Source organism: Piliocolobus tephrosceles, chromosome 12 (assembly GCF_002776525.5).
Source record: "Piliocolobus tephrosceles isolate RC106 chromosome 12, ASM277652v3, whole genome shotgun sequence".
Lineage (NCBI taxonomy): Eukaryota > Metazoa > Chordata > Mammalia > Primates > Cercopithecidae > Piliocolobus > Piliocolobus tephrosceles.
The window spans coordinates 14667801-14687528 of record NC_045445.1 but is presented as its reverse complement, the minus strand read 5'-3'; the positions used below and the strand labels follow the sequence as shown (position 1 = coordinate 14687528).

At 36.0% G+C, this 19728-nt stretch overlaps 1 protein-coding gene across 6 annotated transcripts in view; it reads right to left on the bottom strand.

Annotated features, from left to right (window-relative positions):
• Positions 1-1876: 1876 nt before the first annotated feature.
• The window catches only part of ATP11C (ATPase phospholipid transporting 11C), a 209373-nt gene continuing 191521 nt past the window's right edge, over positions 1877-19728 (bottom strand). For 2 of the 6 annotated variants that reach the window (XM_026451826.1, XM_026451827.1), the window contains exons 26-30: positions 19143-19208; positions 16584-16687; positions 13480-13633; positions 7155-7259; positions 1877-4483 (exon numbers count right to left, since the gene is read on the bottom strand). In XM_026451826.1, coding sequence (XP_026307611.1) covers positions 7158-7259; positions 13480-13633; positions 16584-16687; positions 19143-19208 — 426 coding nt within the window. In that variant the 3' untranslated portion in view covers positions 1877-4483; positions 7155-7157. The remainder of the gene's footprint in view (positions 4484-7154; positions 7260-13479; positions 13634-16583; positions 16688-19142; positions 19209-19728) is intronic. The other 4 variants (XM_026451830.1, XM_026451828.2, XM_026451829.1 and 1 more) reach the window with 4 other exon arrangements.

Below are 19728 nucleotides of genomic sequence, written 5' to 3'. Positions count from 1 at the left end.
CATATACCTCCACTTGGATTCCCCAAAATATATCACATATAATCACAGCATAATTTCAAATTATCAGAAAACATTGATATATTGCCTATATACTGTTATACAACCTAAATACTGTAGTCGAACTTCACTAATTATCCCACTAATGTTCAATTTCTGGTCCAAGATCATATGCCACAGTTTTCACAATGAAGTTTTAGTTGTTTTCTTTATCTGGGAGAGTTACTCAGTCTTGCTCTTTGATGATTTTTGTAATTTTGAAGCCAGTGCAGGATATCCTCAAGTTTAATACTAACATTTTGATGATTTGTTTATTCATGCCATCAGGGGTGATATAAAAAAGGAAATACGGTGTCCTAGTTAAGTTCGCAGACCCTAATCGGAATACCTGGATTCAAACTCTGGCTTTACCAGACAGTGTAACCTTGAGTATTTTGGGGACTGTGTCCTCATCTGTCAGATGATCGAAGAAACATCAGTAGCTATCTCCTAGGGTTACTGGAATTACTAAAGGAATGATTATGTGTGAAGTGGTTAGGACAGTTCCTGGCACATATTAAGTGCTGTGTGTTAGCTAATGTGAGGAGTTGGGTTTTGGCAACTGCTGAAGAGACCAAAGCAGCAGCAGGTATTTCAGTTATGTGCATCCTTTGCTCAACCCTGCCCAAAGAGCCAAGGCCAGACTCACTACCAGCAGGAATTGTGGCCCACCATGAGTGCACTGTTCCTCTTAGCCACAGGCCTGAGCGCTTACTCCCAAGGCCCATGAGATGAAGGCTTGCTTGATCCACACTGCAACCTTTTTTTTTTTTTTTGAGACAGAATTTCGCTTTTGTTGCCCAGGCTGGAGTGCAATGGCGCGATCTTGGCCCACAGCAACCTCCGCCTCCCGGGTTCAAGCCATTCTCCTGCCTCAGCCTCCGGAGTAGCTGGGATTACAGGCATGCACCACCACGTCCGGCTAATTTTTTTTTTTTTGTATTTTTAGTAGAGATGGGGTTTCTCCCTGTTGGTCAGGCTGGTCTTGAACTCCGGACCTTAGGTGATCCGCCCGCCTCAGCCTCCCAAAGTGCTGGGATTATAGGCGTGAGTCACTGAGCCTGGCCCCTGCAACATTTCTTTAGCACAATAGGTATATGCACTAGGAACTGAGCCCATGTTTCCTCTGAAAAGCTGATACTTTAATTCAGGTTTCACCTCTGAATACAGCACATTTTCCACTTAATGAAGAAGAAGAAAATGCACACTAAATATAGATCAAAGACCAAAAGGATTAAAAGACTACCAAAACACAGAGACTGAAATGTAGAAATGCAATGAAACCAGTTTCCGCGAAGTAACTCTGGTTTCTTGGCAGTCAAGGACAGTGAGGTTTTTCAAGAAAAGGGACTTTCACAAGGTCTTGGGTGCAGGCTGAGCAATGTAAGAAGAGGTAGGGAAGTGGTGTGTACACATATACCTTTGGACCAAGTTTCAAGCTACCGTAAAATCCCTTCATGTTTGACTGCTTAAGAATTAAATGAGTTCAATGGGTTGAAGATACAGACCACGAAGACCATACACACGCTACCTTCAATGCACGGGTGGCATCAAGCACACTGCCAAGCACAAAGTACACTTTCAACATGTATTTGCTGATTTGGCTGGACTTTTATCTATGCAGTAACAAGGTACAGTGTTATTAAAAACTCCTACAAATATCTTACCCTCCCCAAATTAGGTATTGCCATAAAATACCAGTTGAACTCATGTAGAAATGGTGAAACTTCTTTTAATTGTGCAGGTCAAGAAGAAATTAGAAACTTAGTTCCCATCAACAAATTGCTTCCACATTATTTTAATGTCAAACCGAGACCTTTCCAAAAAAAAGAGGCTGATATATCAATCATATCATACCAAAGTTTATTGATTACATCAAACAAAAATTTCTGTAATGGAAAAGGCAAATTGCAGTCATAAAAGATGGCATTCACATTCATTTTAGAAAGCAATAACGTAGATGTAAAAAACTGCTTGAGTGAAAAATGTAATATTGCAGTCCCATTTTGCAAGCTGAAAAATGATTTTGTCAACACGCATAAAATCTGCACATTTATATACTGCATGTTATTAAAAAATTCCATCACTAAATTATTACGAATTTTGCAAAGTTAGGCTTACATTTATATTGTTGCTGGTGTATATGTAGTAGATATGGAATGAATGTTTTCAGTTTAGTAGGTAATATCCTCAAACAATGGACAACAGTTGTGAAAGTTACAAAGACATTTTGATAGCTCAAAATTATTCAAATTATAGGCAGATAATCTTATTATTACATTTTTTCCCTTTCTCTGTCACAAATAGGACGATTACATTGTAGTGCTAGGAATACATGGTCTATTTCAAGCTATTCGATCTGCTAACCCCACACTAGCCATTTTTTAGCTCTTCAGTAAAGTATCTTTTAAAAAGGAAAGCCAGGTGCTTCTCAAGGATCTAGGCCATGATATCATATATCATTGCCATTCTGAATTTGAGCTGCAGTGTCACAATGTAATGTGTAGCTGAGACATAACTCTAAATCCCCCTTAATCCTTGTCTTTCTTTCTGGCTGGAAGGAATTTTACATGCAACCAGTTACTTTTCTACTAGATTATTCTGTTAACTCTTCAATGGTACTGCATTAAACAAGCCTCTCTACTGTGGCTCTCTTGTCTGTATTCACAGTTCCCATAGATTTTATGTAAAACGGCAATAATAATACAGCAACAACAACCACAAGAACAAGAAAACAAGCACAAAATATCAAAAGCTTTCCTGGGTTAGACTTTTTAGCTCTTTGGAATAGGCAAAGAATACAGAGACTTTGTTTTCAGCAGCTTACCTCAAATACGGGCTACCAGAACACAGCGCACTTAGGTAAGTTGTGAATGACATGTAACAAAATGTTCAAAAATAATACTGATATATGAGAGCAAATGTAATAATGAAAAAGGGTCCATAATGATGGAATGGCTTCTGATAACTGAAATTATGTTCTTTTCTAGAATTTAGAAAAAAATCATACCTAAACATTAACACAAAATATATGTGGAAGAATCAAATGTGCCATATGGACTGTATAAATATAATACAGATTAACTCCAATACTTTTCCAAATCAAGGTACAATATAAACATTAATAATAGTACAGGCATGCCAGAAAGACCAAAAAAAAAAAAACTAGCAGTCAAATAAATATGGTCATTTATATCCAAAAAAGTATGTGTTTAACATTGAATGAAGACATTTCACATTTATGTTTCAAGTGAGCTAATTAGAAGGCTAAACCTTCCTTCTAGCTCAGCTAGTCAAGGACTTTACCAAGGTCAGTCTCATGGTTTAGAGTTAGACCATTTTCCTGTCCAAGTTAAGAGACAACATTCATCTTCACAGAGTCATGGCTCTACAAGCTGAACCACTATTTTGGGGTGGATCCTTCCCCCTTTCCAAATTGGCCAAGTTTAAGAAAAAGCACTGCATATATGCACAAATGCTATCTCTTTCAAATAAAAACCGTCAACAGTTTAAAATAAGCTATTTTTCTTCCTCTTCACATAAAATTATAAAAGGCTGATGTTCAGAATGACCTTTATTTTTATATAACTATGGTTTAAACCACCTTATTGCAGATCCCAGTAAAATCAACACTGGAAAAATCTGTTTATTTCCTAACTACTTTGAGGGGCTCCTAAGTGATTGGAACTGCTTTATGCTTTATTTTCAAGTCTAGTAGGCTTACACCCATAAGTGGGGTTTAATTCAGAAGAATAAAAAATAAACAATTTTTTTCTATTCCCACAAAAATACCCGTAAGTTAACACTTTCCACATAAGCGTTCAAGGTATTTTTTTGGCAAGAATATTCTACCAAGACATAAGTAGCACGTGGGTAAACAGAAGGGATTAACTATTTTGTCTGATGCATTGATACTATTTAGTCCTTCTGTATTTTCAAGTATTCCTTATGGACTTTTGAAAAAGAAAATTAAGATGATCATTCAGGAGGAACGAGAAATGTGATCCAAATAGTCTATTTCTTCTGCCAGGCAAAAAAAGTAATATTAGCAAAATCTATTCATTCTCATTGCATAACTTCTACTTTATACTATTGTATTTAAATCCATCCACAAAGTTCATGGGTTAAAAGAGAACCCATTTGGTTATATTATTCTATCTAAAGCCAGAATTCTAAGTATTCTTGCTTTCAACTTTCCTATAATTCTTAACTTACAGCTTTGGCCATAAAGGCTACTTACAATACTTGTAAATGCTTAAGAGAATCATTTGGTATTTTAATGAACATTTATTGTGAACTCTAGACATGAGAGTGGTTTAGTGTGTTGCATATCAAGTATCCTGAGATGATAACTTTTTGTAGTTGTTTCTTCATGCTTTCTTTTTTAGCTGTAACCACTGTCAGTATGCTTGTAGGACAATAACATAGGCAGTTCAAGATTCGGATTCTGAAAAATGTAAAATATACAGATTTAAAAGGCTTATTTTAATAATGTGAAACCATCTGTTAAGCATTTTCAGAAATAAGTAGTAAATTTTGTTATGAGAGTAAAGCAACTGTCTTAACAAAGTGCCAAGTTTTATTCACATGCAGGGGAAAAAAAGAGTGGCATTATAACCAGATTTTAATCCTTTCTTCATTTGTCAGCTGAATAGATTCAGGTTTGCTTTTTGCTTTTGGATTGTTCCAGGGTTCTCCTAATACTTTCTACCTCTGGGATTATTTACCATAGCAGAGGTTTTGCTTGCTACGATCCCTTCTCCTCTAGGCTGGGAGGTCCTTGAAAACAGGAACATTTTATTTACCTTTTATCTCCAGCAGCTAGTATAGTGTCTGGCACACAGCAGATACTCAGGAAATGTTTGATGAATGATTAGATTACTATTTTTCTTGATGTGTTAATTTTGACAGAGGAAGTCTGAAGATATATCCAGCTTTGGAAGATTATTGTGAAAATATTCTTCCTTTTTACTGAAAGAAGCGCATTTCCCCCTACGATATGGAAGTCAATTTTCCTTTTGGTAGATCACGTATCTATGAGTCAATTGATTCTTCTGTTTTTTTCTTATGCTTCATCTTTTTGGAAGAGAAACCATGGATATTTCCCTATCAAATTTGTAGATTCTTTTCTGTCCTCTAAACATCATCAAATGCTATGATCAGGATGGTGCATGACAGACAAACTGATCATTAAGTGTAAGTCAAATATGTTAAGAAATGGAAGTCGTATGTCAAAACAGGGAGCCTGATTCTCCACTCTAAAACTCAATCTCTTTGAACCTGAGTAGTGGAAGGTCTTAAGTAGTATGCTATTTTCTTCCCATTCTGGGACACCTCCTTTGCCATGGTTGGACTAGAAGTTCATCAGAATATCTTCCATTTCTATTTATGTTCCACATTCTCCAGAACCGCTAATACATTTTCTGGTAGCTCCGCAGGGTCATGGCAACTCTAACCAAAATAAGATTGCCATTCATATTGAGAATGTAACTCACATTGAGGAGTTAGGCAGTTTCCTTATTAACTAAGGAACAAACTAGATGCCTAAACTAGCTGCAAATTATTGTCCTTGGAGGAGAAATAATGCCACATGAAAATCTATTCCTGGAAGAAATAACTACATTAAAAATAAGATAATTGTTTTTTAAAAATACTTCCTCAGTTCTATGTTAGACATTGAAGGAGATAAGGCCCTGGAGAGGCCAAAAGCAATAGCGGTGTCTTCTATCCAGCCCAGTCCCCCAAACCACAGACGAAGCTAAAGAGAGCAATCCAGGGGGATACAAAATTAGCCAGAAACAATATAGCTAAAATGCATCACACAGCTTAGAGCAAGGCAATCTGGGACAAAGGGGTCAAAGACTTTGAAGGTTACTTATGAAGCAGATTTATTACTAAGGGAAAAGATACATAGGTAAGTTGTTTAAAAATGGGTAAAAGGATGCTAACTGTGGTAAAATGAGTCTGCTTCTAAAATAACAGTGCAGATGCAGACTGATGAACTCCAGGAAGACAGAAGAACCAATGGATTCAATCCATTAATTTAACTTGTATTCTTTGCTAGAGGGTGGCAGAGTTGACAGCTGTTGAAAAAAATGGGCCTATGAGGTAGACTCGCAATTATTAGCTTCAAAGTGAACTAACCCACAATTTTATTCGTGATGATCATTAATTTTTATGTGTGCATGAAAGATGGCCCAGCGCTAAGCTGTGTAGAGTTGTTTCTAAGCTGACATAGCTTGGAAGCCTTGTTCATGAATTACTCTAAATTCCTATGGATGGATAAAAGACCTCCAGAGGTCTGGGTTGTTAAAGCCCCCCTGAAGGAAATACAGACTACACACAAAGGAGTCATTCTGAGTTCAAGGGTCCCTCTCATGGCATATCAATTCCTCCTAAATATTTCTGGGGGTAAATGAAATATATTACAAAGTGAATTTAATCATTTTTTGGAAACATTATTATAAAGCATTTTATATCATTAGGCAAGCATCCCCCTGAATGGCTATGAAAGATTTTACCTCTGAAAGCTGAAACATTTAGCTTGAATAAAACTTGACATTAAAAAAGTTATGATTAGACTGGTTCATTGATATATATTTGGAGATCAGACATTTACAAGGACATAAGTGTATACAGTACCTGCAAACACACAGACACAGCACATGAAAGTACAAACACATTTAGTTATTGTCACATAATTCCCAAGAGAACATGCAATGCTAAATTGGCTTGATATTATACAGATGCAATTTTGGAATATTTATTTTTAATTTTCCAAATGATTTTTATAAATCAGTTATATTTCCTGATCAATATTAACAGAAACATTTTCACATGATGGCCTTGCCATTACAACTTGCCCCTTACAAATTAAATATGCTGTATCAACATTTGGCTCTGAAAAATGTTTAACATTTTATTTGGGGGGCTTAGCAAATTTTAAATGCATATTTCCCCATATTCCAAGTAATGCATCTTTATATTTTTGCAAAGAATATTGTAAAGTTCACCACACCAACAGCAGAGAAAATTTAGAGAGTGATATTTTCGTTTTTTCTTTATAATGCTGTTAATCTGTTTTTTTAAAGCCAGCCCATTTGTTTAACACTAGGTACCTGTTACAATACATTAGATTCGTCTGAGAATGTTCGTAAAAGAAGAGGTCTGACTGAAGGTCTGGCGGATAATGAGTCAGATGCCCTTCTACAGCTCAGATTTCTCTGTAATAGTGAGGCAAAGATACTTAAAGCATGTGAAAATTGGTTAACCTACCTGGTGATCATATATTTAAAAAAAAGGTAAAAGAAAAAATCATTTCCTATAGACTACTCCTCTGACCAAAAGTACAAATTATTACACTATATAGTAAATGTATAACATTCAAATGAATACATTCAAAGGCCTAAGAAAGTCTCCAACTCGAATTGTTTTTGTGGTAGAAGTAAACAGACAACAGTAGTATGTGGCAAACTTGGGTTTTTGGAATGGCACTGATAAGTAATATGGTAAGATGAGTCAATATGGTTTGATTAGTAAACCTTACCATCCTTTTGGTGAACACCTCTGAGAGTTGTGCCGGTGCTGTGAGTATATCAAACAAAGAGAAATTTGTGGAAAACATTCCTGTCCTAGTGAACAGACTAGCTCTAACACGCCATGGCTACTGCATACCGTGGATCAATGAAGACTACAGACCCATAGTCCAAGCTTTTAAAAATTACTTCCTCTCCAGTGTGACAATTTGGAAGGTGAACACATGATTAAAAGAAAATGACAAAATACTCTAAGCATCAATAGAAGATATAAAATGAGTCATGAGAAGTAATTTTTCATAAAGAATCAGAAAATGGTGTCAGGCAAATGAGAATGCAAGCAAGTTGGTACATTAAGAAAGGAAATCACCTTATTCACTCCAAGAGAAACTGTGATTGCTGGAAGTTTGAGAAAGCATGAAGATAGTAGATGTTCCTGAGGAAGGGAGGCGTTTCGTTACCTTGTTCACAATTGCACAAAAGGTGGAAAATTGCAGTAGAAAAAAGAGAAATGCAAAAACCAAAAAAAAAAAAAAAAAAAAAAAAAAGTAAATAATCTCTCAAATGTAAGACATTTAAAAAGAAACCTTGAGAATTCGAAGCCGAAATGATATATTAGTTTTGAAGACATTATTTTCTGAAGTAAAAGCAGAGTCAGAGATAGGAATAGTCTATTATTATGTGCCAACTACTATTTCTCTACATAACAATTTGAAATTATTTTGTTAATGGGAAAATTGACTATTTTAAATAAAATAGCTTTAAAATATGCTTCTCGTTAAAGTAAGACTTATCTCTAATCATTAATTCACTATCCTACATTTGTTCAAAATCCATTGGTCAAAGAGTTATGTCCAGGGTCCACTGCCAATCACTAATCTATCTTGAAGTAATTATCTCCCCTATCCAACTGTACAGATCCACTATGAAGGGACTGACTGCTCTTAAGAAGTTGCAGGATAAAAACCTAATCAAAAATAACAATGAGAAAACATTTGGTGATATCACATTTCAGTCCCATTTGCCTCTGACCAATGCTTAACTTCCTTTCTTACAACCTAATTTGATTGGTTTCCCTGTTTTTCCTACAAAGTCCTCTTTAGAAAGATAGGCTAAATTTTACCTAGGTATTATTTTTTTCCCCTTAAAACACCCAGAAAAGTAAAAATGGATAAAGTTTAACTAGCAAACCTAAGGTTATTTTTTCTCCTTCTGATTCTGTGCCTGAAATTATAAGGTAATTTACAGACTCAGTTTCGGCATTGCCCAAGCAAAACAGAAGATGAATGGTCAACAATGTGGATGAGTTGAACAACTCTGCTAATAAAGATTACCCATATTAATAGTCTACTTAGTGACTTAAAATGGGCTTTGTAAAAGAAACCAGCTAAAGTAACATATGTATACAGAAGATTCTAATAAACAATTAAACTTTTAAAGGTAAATAATTTATTCATGTTTTGACAACTACGTTTTTTCTTGTTTTTACCTTAAATGAAGAAAGTTGGTGGAATGAAGAAAGCTGGTAGACATGTTGGTAGAATGCAAATTCCCAATTGATAAAGCTAGAGAATATTTAGATTCTGAGAAAAAGATTTTAATTGTTTCTATCTTCTATTTTATGGGCAAAAACCCTGCGACAAGATTAGCATGATACCAAGTTCCCCACCCCCGTGTTTAATGCACAAACCTATCTATTCAAGACTGCAACTGTAAGCACGTTTTGGTGTGCTCAAAAACTTGTATCTAACCATTGGAGATAAAAGTATTTCTATGAAGCAGAAATACTAGGAGTTAATGGATTAGGTGTTAAAACTACTTTATAAAGGAAATGAAAGTACAGAAAGCAGGAGAAAGCATGGAAAGAAGAACTAAAGCAATAAAAAAATTGATAGAGCTAGCAATTGCCAGTGGGGTGGGGTAAACAGGAGATAATGAGCTAAAACAGAATGAAATTTCCACATTCCTTTGCAGTCACCTAGAGAGCTTTGACACCAGCTCAATTAGCAGTATGTCAAAGAGGCCAATGGATAAAGGCCCATCTCAACAGCCACGACATTAGGTTTAAACTTTATTTTTGTCTAATCCAGCCAACAGGGCTATTGCCCTCTGAACCCATGGTTGTATACGACACTGTAAGAATCATAATAGTAATCATCATTATTATAATGATTAACTATATTCTCCAAAATTTCCAAAGTGCTTTCTCTGGGAATTTGGCTCAGACAGTTGACATTCTTCCCTTCCCTGTATGCCACTCTGAAAGAGCTCTCTACATAATGGAATATTTCTTCCTGTTTGTGCTGACATCCCATGCTAAGCATGGCCATGTTGCTGGGTACATTCCCATTAAATTATAGTCTTCCTTTGTCTACCTTCGGCGAAGTTATGCCTCCTTTTTGATTGTGGTGACGAAGTTAAGCCTCCTTTTTGATTGTGGTGACTTACACAAGAAAACTTCACACAGGATATGTGGAAATTACTCCATTGGAAATGTGAAATGGTATTTGCTACTTGGCCAGAAAGTCCAGGTATATTTCACTGATTTACAGACAGCGAATGACTATGCTTAGGGGGGAAACAACTTTTGAAATACAAAAATCCTATAATTGAACTTTCCTTGAGATGTTATCCTGTTGTTTCACTGTTCAGTGCTCAATGGTAGTTTCATCATATACCATCAACAGCATTGCTATGCAGCTTTGTCACTTCATAAAGCTAAAGAAAAACTCTAGGATTCTTAACAATGGAACTTTGGGGAAAAAAATTAACCTCACTGCTAAAAATACAGCTGATGGATACATGGCTTAACTATAACCCTTGAGTTAAACAACTGAGAGAACCTATATTTGAAGATACTGGAATTCTTTTTAATACTAGCATCATGACAGAACTCAGTTGCAGTAGAGGCTGCCATACTAGCGATTTTACTGGAGGTTTCAGGAGGTAGTGATTTGAAATAGCTCAATTGTGTTAAAACAAGCCATATCACTGATTCTGCTATTCTGTTTAATACCTGCTTACAAAAGTATTCCATATGAATGCTCCTTATAACTAGAGTGAGAGCTCCTTGTGAGCTAGGGCCACATCTGATTCATCCATGAATTACCAACACCTAGTACAGTAAGTAGCTAACTCATAGTGGGCCCTCAGGCAAGGTACGCTGAATTGAACAGAATTCAGCATAAGGCTGCTCTTGTAATTGTTAAATATAAATAGCTTGGCTTCTTTCTCAAATGCCAGAGACATTTTCACTACACACTGCTAAGTCCCCTTCTCAAAGCAGCTGCTAAGACCCACATAAGAATAGCACTGGCAGCTGACCTGTCACATTTCTGGCTGTGTGTATAAAGTGTCCACCACACTTATTGGTTTAAGTCAAGGATTCTTCTACTCTAGGTAGAGACACACATTTGACCACATCGGGGGATCTATCAGGATATGGGGCAGACCCAGTATCTTTTGCCTCTCTTTAAAATGAGGCCAATGTCTTAGCAAGGAATACTGAACAAAGTAGGAAATCACACAGAGTGTCAGACTGTTGGTGACTGAGCATGAAGACTAAAATATTTGGGGGAAAGTAACATACTCTTTCTCCCTTATCTTAGAAGTTGGCCTCCACCTCTTTGATATAGCCAAATAGGGCCTTATATAAACAGATGTGACTTATCAGAATAGCCATGGCTGCCATGTTGCCGTAGGCCTTTATGCATTCATATTGCACTACTTTGCTCTTGCATTTTCTCATAAGAAAAAAAAAAAGAGGCAGCGCTGCTGAGTGCCCACAGCATGTTGCCTCATTTGCAACTCTTGAAATCCCGCGGAGTCTGAAAAACCATTTAGCCTTTCAGACATTGGATGTAAAGAGAGATGTTCATCAGCAGGTGGTTCAACAAATGTTTATTGGTTCAACGAGGGTAGGAATAAATGAATGAATGGTTGCATGAATGAAAATGATTATGGAAATTTTCCTGGTTGTTCTAGCACATCAGCATGCCAAGCTATAGCACAGACACTAGAATTCTTCCTATGCCGGACATAACCCATAACAAATTTCATGCTAAACCCCTGCCAACGGTCTATGCTGCTAAGTAAGAAAGGACGCAGTCCCAGAACTCCATACTTTCAACAGAAGTTCAGGAAGTTCAGAATCTGTTCGTGTAAAAAAAAAAAAAAAAAAAATGCTCTAAGTCTTTATCTGTGACTGCTTAGTAGCATCCCACAATTTAATGGTCTATGTAAAAGTCACCTCCAGCCAATGTCTAACTTTTTAAAGAGAGGGCCTAATAAGAAAAAAGATGGTATGTTTGAAGGTTTTGTTTTCTGAGATATTTCTATAATCTTTAGACCATGTAGCTGGGTGTGAGCCATTATTTAAAATGAGTTCCATTACCTCAAATAAGAGACATATTTAGGATCACTCCAACGTATACTCCCAAATAAGGAGGATGGAAGAGCAACTTGGAAATCCTTCCCTGAAAAATTCTCTATTATAAAAAGCCTCAAATCATTTCTTATTGCAACATACTTTATTTGGTTTCATGCAAACTGCCACTTGAGACATTCTGGGTGGTCTGTTGTATCAACCTGTTTTATCCCTATTCAACTGATATTGAGACATAATCAGGTATTTCAATGCAACTTTTCCATCCTAAAACACCAGACTAGAGCATAGCAGTCATAACTAAGCTAACATTACTGTGTTCAGTTCCAGCCCGTAAGACATGCAGAAGCAGGGAGTTAAGAGCAATTCTGGCCAACTAACTATACACTGACTGGCCTTGTATATGAAGAATCAATGTACCCTATGACAGTTCTCTTTTTTTTTGATTGGGGCTGACACTGACTTGTAACATGAAACTCCTCTTTTACAATTCTAATCACTGAAGGTTTTCCTACTCTAATCATTTCAGATCCCCATGTCTATCTAATATCAACTACTGGATTCTATCAATTCAACAGGCAAAAACAAAATCATGATGTAACAGTTTTGTAGCTAAACTGGTTAGCAAATTTATCAAATAAGTCAGGTAGTAGCAGCTTAGAATATTACCCGAAAATACTGCCTTGGAGGTGCTACAAGATCTAGTTGGTGTCAATATGACAGAAACAGTTTTGTTTAACAGAATCAGCTACTGTTGGCAGGAATATGACATATTTAATTAGCCTGTTGGTCAAAATCTGCCAAAAGTTTTATTTTCCATGCTCATCTCCCTATTTCACTGTAAAGACTTTTTAAAAAATGTTTAAAAGATATCATAATGAGGCAGCAGAAAAAATAACTTCTCATTCCCACAGGAAATTTACAATTTAATAGGAAAAATAAAAACACACTCATAAAACTATTTTGAATTTTTACGAGTGTGTTCCAGAGGCTAAGGATGTAGAAACCACATCCAGGGAATTCTCTTTGGTTCAAATATACTGCTGGACAGACAGGGCTAGAAGCAACACAGAGATTAAGCAGCACTATAATTAAAGGAAGGGGAAAGGTTTGAAAGAGGCAAATTGGTGTTATCAACTGAAAAAAATCTGCAAACAGCCCACAGGGAAATTTCTAAGTTTAAAGCGAAAATGTTGGTGTGGAAATTCCTGGTTTGAAAATTCTAGGCTAAATACAAAATAAAATAACTTTTTCCTTTTAAAATTCCATATGGAGCATAGGAGATACTCCATATGGATTGCTGAAGGTCACATAGAACACTATTAAGGAATCTACTTACCACCTGCATTGGATAACGAAGTTTTTACTATACTTTTTATGCAGAAGAAGAAATTAAGTGATGAACCTGTAAGGAGGGGTTTAACATGCTGTAACTAATGTAATTTTCTAAATCAGGTTTTTAGCTCATGGCAGGTATTGCGGCCCCTTCCAAAAATCAGGTTATAAGATAAACTTAGTTCTTACCCTGGCACTTCTTCTTCTTACATTCTTTAATACTATCAGAAGAATTTCAGGGAAAAGGCTGATAAATATTAGAAGAATTATAGCCAACCATGTGGATACAGAAGACAGCATTTGGGCAAATACAAAATACATTCTCTGTTGCTTGAGAAAAGGCCTGAAGTGGAAAGAAAATACATGATGGAAAAACAAATCAATTCCTGTCATATGAAATGGATGTTTAATTAAAATGTCTTTTGTGTTTAAAAAGAATCTTCCTTACATACATTAATAAAAATAATTTTCTCTAGAATATCCCAAAAGTAATAAACAAATTTCATTTACCAAATGTTTGGGATAAAAGGAATGATAATCAAAGGAGAAAGAAGACAATAAAATGCATTTGACTTGAAAACAATCAGGCAATCAATTCTAAAGCTGCCAACTGGCAACTATTTACATGCATTAGAAAATGCTGGTGCTTCAAAGACATTCAAGAGAAATGGTTCATTTTTATCCTAACAAGCATTTTATTTCCTCAGCTGTTTTATTAAGATGGGGATGGATTTGTGTTCTGTATTCAGAAATTCAAAAGACATTTTTATAACTCTCCCCCAAGAACTCTCCCCCAATAAAAACACTATGTAAATATAAAAAGGCCAGTAGAAGCTTATCATGTCTCTCAAATGGAAGGAATCTACCATTGTCATCCACAAAATATATTAACAGTACGTGCCAAACAGGCTGACACAGAGCAGAATACTTCTAAATGGACATTAAGCCTTAGAATCCAGAAATCCAGCGGGAACCCCCATTCTGGAGTTAGATTTCATTCCGAGTCATCCACTTCATTGTTAAGTGGCCACTGAGAAGCACAGCCTGTTTCCCTTCCCTTCTGTCTGAGCTGAACCACAGAGAGCCTCAGTAGGTGAAGCTATTGTTGTTTGAAGGTGAGGGGGAAGAACTGGTTGCTTAAGGACAGGACGCACATCAGACTGCCCTAGGATTAAGAGCTCCAGGTAGATAACTATGGTTCCTGTTTATTAGATGACACATCATGCTTCCTGAAGATAATTTGATTTCTCATTTAAAAATTAATGTCCATGCACCCTTATGTAACATGATAAAACTGAATTTGTGGCTCTACTTTTATGAAAACTAGATTGTAGAATAAAAGTGAAAACAGGGAGGTGGAAAAATTTATGAGGCCTAGGCTACACAGGCTTTCTGGGAAACGTCTGCCACACGGAAAAGACTTCTGCAGAACTCTACCTCAGTCGAATTCTGAAGAACACCTTGAATAATGTTCTAGGCAGTTAACTGAGCCACAACAGGGGCCCAGATGACAAATGACAGCTAGTCACAGGGTGTTCCTTTGCATCATACATTCTGACTAATGTCTCCAGTTTTTGTTTTTTGTTTTTTTTTAAACCTCCATGTCATCTATGGAGTTTTGTAGTAGGGCAGTAAAAAATAAACACTATTATTTCTGGATGTGGTTTGGGGCTCGGAAGTCATCATTCTCACTACCCAACCCCAAAGACAGGTGTGACTCAATGCCTCAGGGTTGAACATGTCCAGAGACATTAGTTGTGACCACATTCAGCTGAAGTTTCACATTGTTTCTAGTCACATTTTACTGTTTGCTTTATAAGTTTATATTCATGTAGTGGCTCAACTCCACTTAATGATAATACTTCAGGCGATAAAATAAAAAATAGATTAACATTTCATTTTTAGTATCACTAATGAATAGAAACAGGTGTGACAATATCTTAATCCATTTACTGGATTTATTTTCATCAATAAGAAATAGTCTGGAAAGGGTTGAAAATGAGTTTGCTAGAAACATTTTATTCTTGTAGAAATTTTGCATAATTAGTTTAGATGCTGATTACATAGATTCATAGACAGAATTATGGTACTCTGGGCAGAACTACAATTGTATATGGTATGTTCTTAATCAACTTTGATTTATTTGTATATTATTAAAGAAAAATAGAGACTTCCTTCAGCTTCATTGCTCTTAATTACCTATAGAGGTACCAAATATATGCTGTAATTATACTTTTTAAAGCTGGTACTTCCTTAAATGATTAGGTTTCTCATATTTTTATTTCTTAAGATTTTATTTTTAAAAAGCTTTTCAAAATAGAGTTTCTTCTAATTAAGACTCAAGGGACATAAACATAGGACTCACATCTCTGTGATAAAATAGAATCATTTTGTATGTAAGATTTTGCTCACAGCAATGAAAACATGTATTCCTGAAATCTTACCCTATGGCTTGCTCTAGCCATGATCTCTGCTGCTGGCATCCTTGTCAGGGGAAGCCATTGACTAAAAAAAACAACTCTGACATTTAAAACCAAAATATATGTTTTTGGGAGTAAAGAAAGGAGATGCAAATATATAACTCTCCCAATCACAGCTTATGTGTCCCTCACTGGACTCTACTCTCCTTGAGTACAGTCCAGTCATCTCTCTATCCCATAGAGTCCCAAGCACAAAACGGATTCTGAACAAACATCTATTGAACCAAGATGAACTAAATGAACTTTAAGGACAAGTTGCAGAGTCTGCCTTTCTACATCTTCCCACCTCCACCAAAACAGTGAGATAGTGATTTCAAAATACAACCCTCTGAGTATTAAGTAATATATATCCTATACCTTGAGCATACCTGTAGTAACATGAATCATGGTTATATACTATAAAGAGAAAACAAGGGTCCAAATGGACAATAATGTATCTGTTGGCCAACATATCAGGTAGAAACTTCACAGGATGAGTATTTCCTCTGAAAATCACATGAGAGGTTGTGCTGAAAACTATAGTTTCACTAAAGAGATGTTTACAAACCTTCAAATAGAAAGAGTTGGACAGGGGCTACCAAAGGGAGGTGTCTTCTGAGTGATTCGTGCAGTCTATATACTTGTATTTAAACTCTTACCCGAAATTAGTAACACTACCAGCTAACAAGTAACCTTCAGGCCATTAATATTAAAGACGTGCCATCTTATACAATTAAAATTTTAAAAGTATAATGAATGCTTACATATATAGTGTACATACACATGTGTCTACTTTGTTATTTACAGACTGCTCACATATGTACAATTGCTTACCAAATAATTCCTCCCCAGAAGAATGAGAAAAATACATAGAAGGCTAAAGAACCCCAAATCACAAAGTGATTTATCCATGTCCAGAATCGGGTATCCAAAGCAAGCTGAAAAGATAACAACACAAAAGGTTTCATGATGGTTACAAATTGCACCAGGCAATATGCTATAGTATCTAATAACTAGTACACAATGATACCTATGGAAGGATCTAGCTTGCGCCAGGGATCCAGAGGAGAGTGGAACTAAAACAGAATCCAGGTTTTTCAAAAAACAAAGGTGAGAAACCTAAGCTCTGCCCTAAGGCCTCTAAACTCTGGAGTACAGGCTGGAGGTGTGATCAGGCTAAGTAGCTGGTAGGTGTAGGGCTGCAGATATCTCAGTACTGGGGAATGGGCAAGGAGTGAAGTAACGGTAATATCTAGGAGGTCCAAGCCCCAAGTCCTCAGGCAATGGCAGCCAGGAAGATGATGGCAAAAGGAGACCTAGCTGGTGGAGGCAGATACGCTGAAAAGAAGTAGGAGAGGGAAGGGGTGGCTAGGAAGGGTAGACAAACTACAAAACTTTCAAAGATGCCGCGAAAGCTCAAACACAACAGATGGGAGTCACTAAATGCAAAGCCTCTATACCCCTAACATCATGTAGCAATGAATCATGGGTTTGACTATATAGTGTATCTTTCCAATTGCAAAACCTATATCTAGTCCAATAAATTAATAAAATATTCAGTTAGATTTTAATCTCTTCATGTTTCTGCCAGGACCAATCACGTTTTCAGATTGTGGCATCTGGAGTTTTCAACAAGTATGGTCTATTTCGCTTGCTTAAAACTTCTGGGTCACATGAGCTAATATCCAGAGCTGTTAATTTTTATAGAGGAGATGATGTCTCAGTTTTGTTACCTGCTGTGACACCATGGTCATCAGCTCTCTGTTATAGTTTCTCATTTATAAACAGGATGTTGATAACATTATTAATGTAGCTCAATCTTGAATTGCTACTCTTCTGGTTGTTAGGGGAAATGCTAATATGAATCCAAAGATAATACTAATATTAATCCAAAGAGGAGGGAGTGGAAGTCTTTGAGATACACCTGAAAAACACTGTGAAGGCCATTTGGAAGCCCTGTGGCTATATGCAAGGCCAGGGGAAAAAAGGAGTGGGGAGGCATCCATTTCAAATTGTGATACTGTGAGACATAATAAAAACCGAAAAGTAGCATTTATTGAAATAAGCACCATCCTAAGTGCTTTATTCACTAATTGAGTCTTCAAAAAACCCTAAGAAGGGTAGGTTCTACTTTTATCTCGACTTTATAGAAGAGGAAGGTGAGGCACAGAGAGGTAAAGTCACTTGCCCAAGGACACACAGCTAGTAAGTGGCTATACTAAGATGAATTGTAATGTCCTTTTAAGGTCCTAACATGTTACTGAAATAGATGAATAAAGCAAACATATGTTAGCTCTATCTGGTATGAGAAATAAACCATGAACAAAAATTTAGAGGGAAAGTTGAGAGAGATTCTTTGACAATTATACTTCTGAATTCTGCTTCTAACCCCTGGACATGCTGGAATTCATTTAAAGGTATTTATTCATGGACCCCATGTGCAGTATTTATTATTGGAATGATAAAAATAAAAATAATTTGAGTTATGCTTTCAACTGTAAGAGATTCCCAAATCATGGGCCTCAAGGGTAGCATTCAGTGAGGCTTCACAGCATTATCACATGGCTACATGTCAATGCCAATGATTTTGCCAAAATTACCTTCCTGCATTATATTCTTAGGCACTTTACCACTAACATGGGTAAATTTTAGTGATGAATACATTTTATATTTTTTATATTTATATATATATTATTTTTATATTTATTTTTAAATTAAATATATGTATCTATATAAATAGAGACACGGTCTCACTATGTTGCCCAGGCTGGTCTTGAACTCCTGGGCTCAAGCGATCTGCCTGTCTTGGTCTCCCAAAGTGCTGGGATTATAGGCGTAAGCTACCAACCTGGTCATCAGTGATGAATACATTTTATAAGATTTCACTACTACCAAGCCCTTTTTCACATATTATCTTGCTCATATATACTTATTTGAGGCCTGGGGTTCATAAACAGATGTATAATTTTTAGAAGATTCAAGTACTTAACATAATTACACACACACACACACACACACACACACACACACACACACTCTCTCTCTCTCTCTCTCTCGCTCTCACCCACAGCCTGTTTATATGCCACTTATCATAACGCCTTAAAAATAGCAATAAAGAAGAAACAGATTTTCAACATAAGTATGGTGTTTGAATTTTTTTTAAGTAAAACAAAATAAAGAGGATTATGATATACTGGGGGAAAAATGATCAAAAATAGTATACAAATACCCAAATCCCTAGCATCATACACATTTTAGTAAGTATTAAGGCAAATACCTGAATAACAACCCATAACAAAAAATAAAGGAGACCAAAAAATGGTATATTAGGATAAGACAAGAAAGTACTACAAAAACAGTATTAAAAAATATATGAATAAGTAAAAATCTAACCTTCAGGGTTACAGTGAACACTAACACTGTAAAAACAATGGTTCCAAAAGTCCAGTTTCCGTATACCTGAAAAACATTTAATAATTACATGTATCATGTATACACAAGTATTATCTTAGTATTTTTTCATTTAAAAAAAAAGCCAAGTTTAATCCTGTGTATAAGTGCCAAATATTTTTGTATGAATTGTTTAGGGAACAGCTAGTCAGTAAGATCAGGCCACAGTGCCAGATTTTCCTGGGATCCAATTTTCACAAACAGGTACACCACACCTGTGGTTGGTAGGGTTTATGTCTATTACTCCATGCAGCATTGAACAGGGAACTCACTAGTGTGATAAAGGCCAAAGAAAGCAACTACTCTAATAGCAGCAGTGTTCATCAAAACAAGTCATTTGGACGATTCATGTCTCTAAAGAATTTGATATGGGATTTTCCTATAATATAGAATTAAACCTCTCAAATGAGCAATAATTTGTAGACAAATGGATTCACATTTTTTAAATGAGTCTAATTTTTCTGGTTGTAAATACAAGAGCTATCAGCATGTGCACATCAAAAAAAAAAAAAAAAAAAAAAAAAAAAAA